The sequence below is a fragment of the Grus americana genome, chromosome 16 (assembly GCF_028858705.1).
Source record: "Grus americana isolate bGruAme1 chromosome 16, bGruAme1.mat, whole genome shotgun sequence".
In the NCBI taxonomy this organism is placed as follows: domain Eukaryota; kingdom Metazoa; phylum Chordata; class Aves; order Gruiformes; family Gruidae; genus Grus; species Grus americana.
In genome coordinates this window covers 14,704,821-14,718,074 of record NC_072867.1, presented here as the reverse complement: position 1 = coordinate 14,718,074, position 13,254 = coordinate 14,704,821, and the positions used below count along the sequence as shown (strand labels likewise).

The window sequence follows — 13,254 nt, the reverse complement described above, 5'->3', positions numbered from 1 at the left end:
TGTCTCCTGTGGGAGGGACCCCACGCTGGAGCAGAGGAAGAGTGTGAGGAGTCCTCCCCCTGAGGAGGAAGGAGCGGCAGAGACAACACATAATGAACTGACTGCAACCCCCAAATGGTCTCTCCCTGTCCTTATCTTGACCCAGGAGCTTTTCATATTTTCTCTCCCCTGTGCAGCAGAGGCGGGGAGTGACAGAGGCGTTGGTGGGCACCTGGCGTCCAGCCTGGGTCAACCCACCACAACATATAAAAAAACAACCAGAGGTGAAACACTCGTTACTGTTCAGCATTTTATATTCTGATGGATAATCCTTAACTTGATGACATGTAGCTCCAGAGAGCAGCGCCCAGCTCCGGCTCCATCCCTTGTGCTCACTGTGGGGCATGCAGGGTGAACCTGTGTCCCACCAGCATCTCTCTCTGCCCGCAGCCGCTGGTTCCGGCAGCTCTCCGACGGCAGCTCTCCCGTGACCACGCTCCCATGACCCTTCGCGCAGGAGTTTGGCAGCGTTGCTATGACGACCCTGCCGATGCAGCCGGCAGCACCGAGCGCAGGTTGGTGTCTGCGGGGTGGCTCTTGGAGTGGGGGGCAGCAGGGGAGCATGGGCCAGACTTGAGGGTGCTTTGCAAACCGAGCATGTGGGCTCTCCCCGTCATCTGCTCCCATTGCCACTCTTGCGCCCTGGTCTCGCTGGGGAGGAGCAGCAAAAGGTGCCCTGAGCATCCTGCTCAGAGACATCACTGCTGTGGCAGGGGAGGACCAGGGATGGCTCAGCTGTGCTGGAGGGTGCCGGCAAAGGGACCTTGGTGCGGGGCAGCACCGTGGTGCAGGGGTCAATGCAAGGGGTGAGCTCAGCGGGGCATCCTCGGGGCCAGGCAATGGTCAGGCAGGATGCTGCTGCGCGGTGCGGAGGTCACACCACGGGATGCGGCAGCAGGCAGGGGGCTGCCAGGGACAGTCAGCAGCCTCTTCTCTGCAGCCAGCTGAATTTTCCACCTTGCTCTTTATGAAGTTAATATGTACAGCTGGATAAAAGTATAGTTGTAGCTAAATTGCATTGCTCTGAAGTCCTGTGAAGGGCCGGGAGAAAAACTGGGCTTCCCGTAGAGCTGCACAAACTAAAGCTGCGTTTTACCAGAAACCTGACAAAACTCCGAGGTGCATAGAGCAGTGTCTGGAGCAGGATGGAGAACTCTGTAAGATCCTCTTCCCCAAGCGCAGCAGTGATGGCAGAGACACATGGGAGCAGCAGCCTCTAGCCGTCGGCACTGAGAGCTGCAGCTGCTGTTGCAGGCTGCCAGGCATCTCCTGCCCGGGGAAACGCAGAAGCTGCACGGGAGGCTCTGCACTGCCTGCCTCTTGCTGCCAGCCTCCCTGCGCCCTTCTAGTAGGTGGCTAAAAACATCCAGGGCAGCAAATACCGACTACGTTAACACTTACGCAAATCTGGCATCGCTGTTGTAAATTTGGAAGGGCATTCAGCTAATAAAGGTGGCTCCCACCAGTCTGCGTTACCCTGGGTGCTCTGAGGGCATGGCGAGCAGACAGCAGGGTGCTGGGCCTGCCCCCCGCAGCTGGAATCCTCTGTGGGGTTTTTAAATCCTAATTTTTGAGCTAAAGATGTGGTGGTGGGACAGTGATGCTCCCATATGGTAGGGGTAGCAAGGAGACCTCTCTTCACAGCCGTGAGCTGCTTGGAGGTCACGGCTGGTGTCGGGGTGGGTGCACATAGCTGTAGCTCAGCTCTTCTGCTCCCCCAGCAAGGGGAGGACAGATGTGAGCTGGCAACATGTGGCTCTGTGACCTGCAAAAATTGCATATATTTCATATATATATATATATATATCTCTATCTCTTGGTGAATATTGGCGAGAGCTTCCCCTCTCTGGGGGCTGTGGCACCCAAAGTTCAAGGGAGAAACTTAGCAGCTGCGGTGTATCATGTGTTTGCATTGCAGAATAACTATCCTCTGCAGCAGGTTGCGACACCATCGTACCGAGGGACAGATCCTGCCCTCAGTGTCCTCAAGCCAGGAGGCTCCCAGGTGAGTGGCATAGCCAGGAGACTCCGGCTGCCAAATCCTCCTCTGCCGTCACAGACAACCTCATCCCCAAAACATCTCCTTCAAGAGTTAGCAATGTGGTGGTCTTTGACTTCCCTCTTCTCCTTGAGGTCAGTGGAGGAGACACCCACGTTCAACAGCCGAAGGGGGAGCGACCAGCCAGGAACCTGCTCTCTGGCCCCTCTCCTCCTGCCACAGCCTGGCAGGAACCTCCCCAGGTCCGAGCTCACAATGCAGCGCCCGGGCAGGACCCCAGCCCTGCCTGCACTCCCCTGGCCCCTGCCAGTGCTCCCCGCAGCCCCATGGTAAGGAGCCATGTGGGACGCGCACTACACAACACAGCTGTTTTGGGGGGAGGAAGGCTCATCATGGACACAGAAATACTTTCTTTTTAGCAATGATAGTCGCAAATAGTGACCATTTCCCACAGCTACGTGGAGAACTGAGGATGAACGCTAATATTTTCTTAGATATAATTTCTAGCTTTTATTCCCTAGCAAGGACCTGAAGCACCTACCTTTCCCCTCTCTTCCCAAGCTCCATGCTTTCCCCCACGCTGGGCTCCCCAGCATCCAGCAGGAGTGGGAGCTCAGCTCGCTCCCAACAGGGGGGAGATGCAGAAAAATCGCTAGACATGGCTCCATCAAAGAATCAGGACAGAAGGGGGAGCCCAGGAGACAAAATCGGAGAGCATCGCACCCCGCTGGGCTCCAGCCAAGCTCTGGATGTTGAGGGCATTCATAGAATCTTGCTTTTTGTTTCTACAGCCACTTTTCTGGTATTTATTTATGGTTTATAGGAGAACACTCTCACCTCTGAGTCCATGCTGGCATTCCCCCTGCACTGAACAGCAAGTCGTTCCACCGGCAACGCCCAGAAATTGCCACCGTGCCGCACTCCCCTGTTGTCCTCTCTGGATTTATGGGCTAAAACATCTTCTTCTCCCTTCTCTTCCCCAGAAGTGTCCCAGCTCCTGGTGCACCCCAGGGACACCGGCCAACTCTCTGACCTGCTCCGCCTTGTGAATGTTTTCCAATGTCCTAAGATTTTTCCTAGCAAACCATTTTCTAATTTGCTTAAACAACTGCTCCCACCTCGCACAGAGCCGGCAGAGGAGCGACTGTGAGAAGGAGCCTGGCAGGGTTTCGGCTGCACAGAGAAGGGGCTGCCTTTCCCTGTGCCCCCCAAGACCTCCGGCAGGGGTAGAGAGCAATGCCCACCACAGACCCAACCTGCTGAGACTTATTTAACATCTCCCAACAGGCCAGGCTATGCTGCAAGCCTATTTTCAGGTAGTGCTGGTTTGTACTTCAGTATTTTTAGATCCCTTCTGTTTGTTACATGTCTTATTTTACCCCTCCCAAGCCAGACATCAATTACTCACTTGGGTGCCTATTAAAACACATATAGACTGTTCTGCCAGCACCTGCCTTAGTAATTTCTCTCTAATTTATTGCTGACAATCATTTGTTTTCCTCTCCAGCCACAAACAATATGCCCATTGTAAAATACCCCAGGGCTACAGAGCCTCTCTGGCATGAATGGGACAGGAAAGCACAGAAATGTGGATTAAGACACACGGCCTATGCTGTAAATGGGGATCAGTACACCGGGGAATGGCTGGACAACTTGAAACACGGTAAGATAGACCATTTTAAGAAAAAGTACAACTTTAAATGTCTTTACAAAGGTTCCTAGGGGCAGGGAGCCGTCAGCAGTTGCATATGCTCCTGGAAGACCATTCATTTGTGTACAACTATATATATATATATATATATGTATATCTTTGATATATGTCATGTAAAAATGTGCTCAAACATATTTCTAATAGGTAACTTGAAGAGCTTTCGCATGCACTCTGGGGCAATTACCTGAAATATCTAGATTATAGATGTTTAAAAATCCCCTACAAACACAGCAAACTGAAGTCAGCTCCACGCACCAGGATGTGTCCTGGCTGCAGCAAAATCCCAAGCAAAGCAGGGCTGCTGGTGCATTGCTAGTGTTGAAAAGCACTTGGTTTCAGGAATATTAATTTATTCCCAAGCCACAGCGGGTGCTGCAGGAGACGGAGCAGGGGAAGGAGACCCTGATGGAGCCCTGAGCAGCCAGAGCAGGACAGGCTTGTTTACAAGCAGTAAACCAAGGTTTGGAAAGATTTAAATGCATCCAGCAAAGGCCACACAGGAAGCCTCTGATCAAGATTAACGATGCATCCGACTTGGGAAGCTAAACTGAATCCCAGACATAAACCTGCCTCGGTGCAGGCAGCGCCACCTCGCCTGGGATGGAGCTGTAGGAAAGCAGCCCCGTAAACCCTTCTCCTAACAACTGCCATGGTCTCCCCATAATTCCTCTTTATTAAACAGGTAAAGGCACCCAGGTATGGAAACGCACCGGAGCTATTTATAGCGGTGACTGGAAGTTTGGGAAGCGGGATGGTTACGGCTCGTACAGCATTCCTGACCCCGTAACCAAGGAATACAAGAAGGTGTACACAGGCTGGTGGAAAAACGACAAAAAATGCGTAAGTGAGACGTCCTACACCTGCCGGTGGCGAGGCAGCACTCCCCAAAATGTGAGGAAGAGTTGGGTGCACGCATGCGAAAAGATCACTTAAAATACTGATTTTTCAAATACTGAGGCTGAATTGAAAGGGTTTGGGGAAATGAATACATGGAACAAGAAAATGAAAGCAAGAGAAAAAGCTGTTGCTCAAAAGCCCTCTCTCCCTGCCCTCCCCAACCCTGCTGCTGCTGGTGTTACTCACCTCTCCATGTCAGATGCTGCAGGAGCTGCACCGTGTCCCACAGCTGGCAATAGGGAACCAACAGCTTGGGCTCTCTTTAAATCTTAATTTGAACTTGCAGAAAGCCCAGGAACCTTCAAGAGTAAAAAAATCCATCATTCATAAAAAGCCAAGCGTGGCCGAGAACACACCATCGCCCGCTTTTGCCCCTCTGGAGAGGGACACATCCCACCTGCCGCTGGTGACCAGGCTACAGCCCCAACCTTCCACCAGGTCCTGCAGAGCAGCGATTGCTGCTCAGACTCATTTGCAGCTTGGCCAAGCAGGATGAGAGGTTTCCTATCCCGTGTCTTAATCTTCCCCATCCATCCCTTTCATTCCTCTCATCCTTGAAGCAGTTGGAGGAACCTGTATTATAAGCACTGCAGGAAAATGTACCTTCTTCTGGAGTTTTACAGCATATTAGACAAATAACACGAGTTCTTTTGGAAGTTAAGACTGTCACATAAATCACTGTTTTTTTCTAAAGGAAACATAATGAGGAAGTCATCTGGTAAAAATAACTGCAATCTGATGTGCAAAATCCTTGCAGGAATGTTTTCTGATCTGCCAATGGAAACTGTGTGTTTGCCTTTGTGTCTGCTCTTAAATTAATAGCCTTGTACGCTTCTAATTGGCGTGTGGCTCTATGGGTCCAGTCTCTTGGAGGGATCTCCCCCTCCTGTTCTTTGAGGATGATTGAGCTTTGGTGAAAGATTTCTAATGACATCCAAATATCGCTAGGGTTGTTTGTTTCTTCTACAAAAACCTCCCTTTTACATCCATGCAGTTGAATAAAATTCATGCACAGAAAAATCAGTTATTTCCAGAACTGATTTTATTTTTTCTTCAGAGATAAATTAACACTTTATTCATGTGAGAAAACTCATTAGTAATATGTAACTATTTCTTACTGGTATCACTCCCTGGCATAGGGGGTACCTCTGGATTTCTTTTAATGGCAGACACACATGTAAGACAAACACCTCCCGGGGTCCCCGGCTTGCACATACCTAGTGGTCTTAATTCACCAACCAAACCCACCAGCGGTATCGAGCCTGAGAGGGAAAGCAAAGAACAGAGACAGTTCAATGTCAGAGCTCGCCTGCCCTGCTGGGGTGATGCCTGCATGCAGGGAGGCATGCATGGCATCGCTGCCGGTCTCACCGCAGGTAGCCTTCAGGGCTGCCTTTAGCTTCTTGTGAAGGAGGAAAGAAGCAAGGCAAGGGGCAATGTTACCTCTTTGGGGGTAGGGATGGGTGGATGGATGCATGGATGCATGGATGGAGGAGAAGGCAAAACTATTTCCGTGGTGAGCATCACTTAGAGACCTTTGGTCTGCCCAGGGGCAAGGGAAGGAGTTGCCCAGCCTGGGACACACTGGGCAGGGTTGAAAGACATGAAATCCCCACAGTGAGAGATGGGTCCTGTTTACGCTGCCTATCCCCAGGCAGCTTTATATACTAGTAAAACACACTTTTAGCCAAATATCAGTGGCAATCATGCTAATAATAACACACTGAGATACAAACCTGAGGTTTTGTCATGGGAATAAAATCATTTGCCAAAAAAAATTCCATACTATCACCTCTCATTTCCTTCAACATATGAACAGCCACTGAGCTGGGCTGCCAGCAGCTATGTGTAAGAGCACTAAGCAAAGGAGTAGCCCATCAGGAAAGTAATATCCCAAAATTGAACATCAACTCCTAATCAGCCATCTCTGTGCTGCCATCCAGGGCTATGGGGCGACATTTTACCCCGACGGGGAGCGCTACGAGGGTGAGTGGAGCAGTGGGCTGCGGAGCGGCTGGGGACGGATGTACTACCGGGATGGATCCATCTATGAGGGACAGTGGCTGGAGGACCGGCCCAGTGGGCAGGGGATGCTGCGGCTGCGTAAGTACTGGCCACCCTTGCCCAATGCATCACCCGCCCCCTTCAAGGTATTTGGTGTTGTGCTGCTCTCTGGATGGCTCTGCCATCCAGATTTCTGGATGCTACACCACATCTCCCACCGCAGCCTTGTGTCAGGGTTGCGGCGGCTCCCCTGTGTCATCCCTTCTCTCCTGGTTTGGGGCTGGAGGCAGCACGGGCTATGTAAGGGCCGGCGTTGTGCTACTCGAGCCACATGCATGAAAGCTTATTTTTGCTGTGATTTACATTTAAATGACTGGGATGGTTGGGGTTAGAGATAATATACTGATGGGTCAGAGAAGAGCAAATCTCTCTTTTCAAGCCAGGCACTTTGCCAGACACACTTTATAACTGCTGCATACCAAAGAGGAGTCCAGTTTCCAGCACAGAAAAAAAAAAGAGAAGTTTTCTTTTTGAGTTCACTCCATCCCCTCTCTTACTTCCGACACTGGCTCACGTTGAGTGAACACATGGGTTTCATTAGTACACAATCCCTTCCCAAAAATAACACCGAGCACATCACGGATTGGGAATGTTGGGGACAATTTCATCATAAAAATAAAAATTTGGGGTTTTTTTCCCTTATTTTGCTTGGAGTTTTACACATTTTTCCCCAAAGCCAAGAATCCCAATTCTTTGCAGTACAAGACGCTGTGTTCCAGGAACATTTGAGGAAATATTATCTCCATATTGTTATTCATCTATTTATTTTTTTGCTTGAAAGTGATCTCAAGGCTAGTAATTAGCTAAGCAAAGCAGCTGGGAGGAACGAGCACAACCTTCACTGCACATCACATGCACGATTGCACCCTTTCTGCTGACTGTAAAGTCACTTTGGACCAATGGCTTGCCCAGATGAAATCAGCACTCGCGTCCAGGGGTAACTCCTTCCACCGATCCACTTCACTCCCATCAAAATCACCCTCCGCATTATACACTGACGACCCCTTGGGGCTGAGCTGCAGCTGATGCGCTGTTCCGGAGCCCGGTTGCTTCCAGCATAGCCTGCAAGCGATTGCGAGCTGGATTCCTTTTGGTTAAAATTAGCCAGAGCAATTATTTCATACCCACAAGCTTAATGTATTCAGCTCAGCCGCTGGAAGCGTGCCCACGTGCCGGCAGCTTGGCGATGGTGAAAGAAAAGGAGTTCTTCAGTGGAGGTCACGATGAGCTGCAGCTCAAGATTAAATTGCTTGTAGTGGCAGCGTGCCTGGTGAGGGCGAGCTTGGCTGGGAGCACCGCGCTGACTTGCCGCCTCTGCTACAGGCAACTGACTTTTAAACCAGAGCATTACATGTCCGCAGAGGAGATCTCGGCTGTGAGCAACACAGCCTCCGAGATGCTCTGGGAGGGGAGCAGATGGGAGCAGCCGGGGCATTCGATGGCCCCTCCATCACAGCTAGGTCTGTGATTTTGGTGGTTTCTGAGTTGTCGGTGGCTGGAGAGAAGCTGAGCTGCTCCCAGCAGCAGGCAGGGCAGGTCGGTGTTGCAGGTCAGCACACCACCAGATGTGAGCTGAAGATAACCAGCGCTACGGCTCCAACCTGTAAACCAGACCCTGCCTGAAGAGCCCGGCAGCCATGCTCCCCAGGAACATTTTTGGGTTTTCCCTCTTGCCTTACGGCATTCTGGCAATCCCCAGCTTCCTCTGTGGCTCTGTGCTGGGTGCCCTGGTATTTCAGCCACCTCTTGCCATGAAGAATGGCAGAGTTCAGATGAGACCCAAAGATATTTCTGCTAAGTAACTTGGTTAGAAACCCCGTGGTTTTTGACTTAGAAATGCTACGTCTGGGAAAAGGGGACAGCAGAGGATTCACAGAGTGAGAACAGGGTGGCCTGTATGTATCCCAGCCCCAACATCATCGCGGATGTGATGCCCCTTCTCAACCAACGTCTCTGGATGAGGCTGCTCTCTTCCCCTTGCAGCTCTGCTCTCCCATTTGGTAATGGATGAATGGATTCCTGGAGAGCAGCACTGAGACCAAAAAAACCCCCTCTCTCAACTTGCAGAAAAAACACCAAGAGATGCAATACAGCTGGAAAAACAGTCTCTAACTGATTGCCTGAACCGTTCAGACACTCACAGCGATTCTTGCTCAGTAATTCATTGAGGAAAAACATAACTACAAGTATTACTTGAAATCAAGATTATTTTGACTGGACAACAATCAGACAGTGCTGCTGTTCCTTTCCCAGACAAACAAGCCTCTTCAAGCCAGAGATCCTGCGTGATTTGTTGCAGTGACAAACCCAAAACTTCTGTCCTATAATTTTTCATGTTGTGAAGAGTGACTCAGCTACTAGTCTTGCCCTGGGCTCACTCGCTCCAAGTTATCAGCAAAAAATGAATATCGCCGGGAGAAGAACGAAGCAGGTGAATGCAGTTCTTGTTCCAAGCGGGCAAGCGTGGGTTTCTTCCGCAGCCTTTTCTCCCTCTGTGGCACAGCAAACTGAGCACCACAAAAGCAGAATGACACGCTGTGCCACAGCCCCCTCAAAATTACTAAGAGGAGCCAAACAGCTGATTTCCTCTTGTGTCGGTTTGCTGTGTTGATTGGTTTCATTTGTAGCCCCTTAATGAAACAGTGCAAATTTCATGGTCTGTTCATGTATTTAATTGCAGCAAATGAAAATCGGTACGAAGGAGGTTGGAAAGATGGAAAGAAGCATGGCCCAGGGAAATTTTTCTACTTGGATAAGGGACAGTTGTTTGAAGGTATCTGGGCAGCAGATATACCAAAATGTGGAATTCTGATTGACTTTGGCAGAGATGAAGCTCCTGCCCCTACTCAGTATCCAATCCCAAAGGTAATTGCTTGGGAATTTCAGTTTTGCTAGCAATGTTTGCATTTATCAGTGCTCAGGGCAGCTCTCCAGGTAGCAATTCACTCTTCAAGCAATCACCCCCGTGGGGTTCCCAGCTCACAGGGTGTGTGCTCAGAGTCTTTTGGCCATCAGTGTCCTAAATGGCCCCACAGGGACAATTGGCCTGTCCAGCCACTGCTGGAGCCTCCTAATCACCTACATCTGAAAAAACACAGTTCTCATACACCAAAACTGCTTAGGGACCCAAAGCAGCACAAAGGAAACAGGGACAATAGAGGCAGAGACAATAGTGGGATTTGCGTCAAAACCAAATGATTTCACCAAGCCAAACTGCTAAAGCTGACTAGACCTTACCGAAACCTGAGCAGCTGCGGTGCTAATATCAGCTATTTCCTTTGCCTGGGCACCCTGAGTCAGGGGCTCGGCTGCGTCCAGCTGGGTAGAGGGACGTGCGTAGCAGATGGGTGTCAGAGCCGACATGCTTTGCTCCCCTTTTCCCAGGAGGTTGACACAGGCTGTGGAGAAAGAGCCAGTCCCTGTCCCCCTCCTGAAGACTTGGCGAGATGCACAATGGGGCACTCAGACACACCAAGCCACCGGGTTGGGGACACCTGCCAGGTCCTTGTCTTTCACTTCAGCACAGGAGCCGGAGGATGGGAGAGCCTGTCCCCTGCTCTGTGCCCTCGGAGGACGGGGGACAGGGATCAGTAGGGAACAGACATAGCTCCAGGTTGCACAACCGGCCAAGAGAGCCTCAGCTTGAATCTCCCGTGGTCTGCGTGCTGCGCACGTGAAACACAAAGGCATCGCATTTCCAAGGGACAGTTACTGCAGGGTATGGGTGGGGAAGCCCCTCTTTACTCAGAGCAGAGCAGAACCACGCTGGATAACCGCAGCACACTGCTTTGTTCCAACAGCGCAGGGAATAGCACAGCCCTGTGGCAGGTAAAACCACTTACCTTCCTCCTCTGCTCCAGGGATGAAGTCACTGCAAACAATAGCGGGCACATGCAGCTTACTGAAGCTGTTACATCTTTGCTTCCCTTAATTTTTCAAATCCGGTTTCTATAGCGAGGGCTCTTTGAGCACCGGCATTTTTGACAAGCTAGTTAATCCTCTAAGTACTAGGCACACCCACGGCAGGGCAGAATAATAACCACCAAGTACTCACCAGGGAAAAACAATCTCAAATTTGCAAAAAGAGTGAAAGGAGCAGTACTTCTGTAGTTAAAAATATTTACCTTATGAGGTTTGTCAAAGGTCAGCCAAGAACTGCCGCCTCAGCCAGGCAGCCCAGCAGCCCTGGGATGAATTGCCATTTTGCTAAGGCAGGATGTTCAAGCCTGGCTGTTTTAACTCCCTGAAGACCAAGTTATGACCCAATTTTCTTCTGCTCTATGAGCAAAAAGCATCAACTTTCACTGCCGTTATTGTGCTTTCCATCAGAAGAGATTTATTGATCTCAGAATATGAAGGAAGTAACAGATAAAAAGAGAAAAATTGACTTCAGATTTTCATAAGCCTGCTGTCAAATTACTGTTGCAAGTAGCTGTTAAGAGAAAAGTAGATGTAGGGTGAACATTAGAAACCGCGAAAACCAGAGATGGACTAAGAAGTCAGCTTCTGCCTGGCAAGAGGCCAACGGTGAGGATCTGAGCTTCTGCATAGGAGAAGCATCACTGTGCGTCTTCCTTAGCAGGTAAAAGGAACAAACTGTGGGGATGCTCAGGACAGCAAATGGCTGAAAACTAGAGAGCAATTTGTCATAAGCTTTGAAGGAATTCAGTATGTAGATGATGGGGCTGCATCAAGGCAGAACCTGGAATATGACTGCAGAGATGGGGAAAAACACAACATGGTGGACTTGGGATAGCTGCTGTTATAATTATTGAAGCCAAGGCTTCAGAAAGCGTTATCAAGATGGAAGGCTGGATGTCTTCTGCCTGGGAGAACCGCCCCCCACATGACCACCCCCCCCACCGAGAACATCAGGCATAAAGCAGGTCAGTGACATGGCAAGGGCCTGGCAGGGGTTTGGCACTCCTCTCGCAAGAACCTGCACCCAGGTGCACACCGGTTACACAACTCCAGTCTCCTGCTTCCTTCTGGGACCTTTGATGCTCACTAGGGTTACTGCACTTACCTTTAGAAACCATAGGTGAGACCCAGCAGGCTACACACCAAAGGCAGTTTTGTCTAAGAATGCATTTTGTTAAAGGAGAACCAGTCTGCTCCACGCAGAGCTATTTCAAGGAGATGAGGTGATGTTCAACGCACTAACAAAATTAGGAAAGCATAGCAACGTTCCAAAAACAGTAATTGAAAGGCTGCAATGTAAACTGAAGCCCCAACACACAGGAGATTCTCCGTTAATGCTCAAGTAATCAATATCTATAAAACCTTAAGCTTCTTCAATTACACTGCATAACCAATTGATATTCTTTTTATTTAGATTGAACTAGCCGATCCAGATGGTGTTTTAGCAGAGGCTTGGGCGATGTTTGATGACAGCCAAAATGAATAACCGGATGCTGAAGGAAAAAAAAAAAAAAAAAAAAGATGTGAGATACAAACACGATCCTGGGTTACTTATTCACGCCTCAAATCCCTACTGTGGTGTATCGTTTCGTGGTCTGCCTCACTTTTCCCTCCAGGCTGCCCATGTATGCTTCACTCTGCAGGTGGCCTTGCTCAGAAACCTCCTCCAGCCCCCATTATTTTGGAAAAGGAAAAAAGAAGAAAAAAAAGAGAAAAAGCACAAGCAGCAAAACAGTGGAAGACAGACAGTGACTTTGCCCAGCTCCTCTGACTTATTCCTCCTGTAAAGAATGAGCAGTCCTGTTGGCATAAAGGTCTTTCACCTTGCCTTAGGGAAGAAGCAGGTTTTCCTATATCTTATAAAACCAAAGCCCTAGAAAAGTACAGTCAAATAATTGTCCTCTCCCCCCAAACTTGGCCCGATACATCCCTGTGACCCAAGATAGCTTTTGAAGTTATAACAGATCATGTTTCAATTAATATTTTTATTAATACAGCTTTACTTGCTCTCTCTGCATTTCCCATAACATGACGCTGGTTCTCCCCCTGACCCCGAGAATGCCAAGCACCAGGTCTCACGCTGGCTCTGCTCCCCCAGCCCTCCCCGGCCCTGCATTGTTTCTACCCAATGCAAGGACAACGTGCCAGCCACGTAGAGCTGTGGGGCTTCTGCTCCGCGGGGCACCGCTGAGCATCACCCGCATAGATGGGAAGAAGGCAGCACAGCAGCTGGCTGCTGAAAACAAACTGCAGGCGAGGGAGCCATCAGCTCACCCCATTGATGCTGTGCTTCGACTGCCTCTTATTTGCAGTTTATTTGGTCCCTTTGTGTTTTCTAGGCTGAAAGATAACCTGCTTTTCTATTTAAGCACTCAGCAACAACACCTCATACTTAGTCCCAAGATTTAAGCAGTGCTGACAGGAAGAAAAGCATGTCAACTATGTTATATTCTTTATACCAGTCTGCGCGAACAGGAAATTTTATCTTCATGTTATGACCGAAATGAGTAACTGAAAGCGTTTAAGAGATCCTCAGAAATATGCAGGTAGGATTAGCATGCCATAGCTGAAGAGATAAGGGATCTAGAGAAAATAAGCATATTTTAGGCCTCTAGATAACAAA

General features: G+C 49.5%; 1 protein-coding gene across 5 annotated transcripts; it reads left to right on the top strand.

Moving 5' to 3' along the window:
- Positions 1 to 430: 430 nt before the first annotated feature.
- On the top strand, positions 431 to 13,136 carry MORN3 (MORN repeat containing 3). Of its 5 annotated transcripts, XM_054843816.1 has the most exons (7): positions 431 to 554; positions 1,958 to 2,044; positions 3,546 to 3,701; positions 4,432 to 4,589; positions 6,590 to 6,749; positions 9,391 to 9,575; positions 12,046 to 12,402. In XM_054843816.1, exons 3-7 carry the CDS (start codon positions 3,557 to 3,559, stop codon positions 12,115 to 12,117), a joined length of 720 nt encoding a protein of 239 aa, XP_054699791.1. In that variant the 5' UTR covers positions 431 to 554; positions 1,958 to 2,044; positions 3,546 to 3,556; the 3' UTR covers positions 12,118 to 12,402. The 5 variants fall into 5 exon arrangements, with proteins under 5 accessions (XP_054699791.1, XP_054699792.1, XP_054699789.1 ...); XM_054843817.1 differs by lacking the exon at positions 9,391 to 9,575 and having other exon boundaries at positions 12,275 to 13,136; XM_054843818.1 differs by lacking the exons at positions 9,391 to 9,575; positions 12,046 to 12,402 and adding an exon at positions 7,492 to 9,256 and having other exon boundaries at positions 535 to 554; positions 1,976 to 2,044.
- The last annotated feature ends 118 nt before the right edge of the window (positions 13,137 to 13,254 follow it).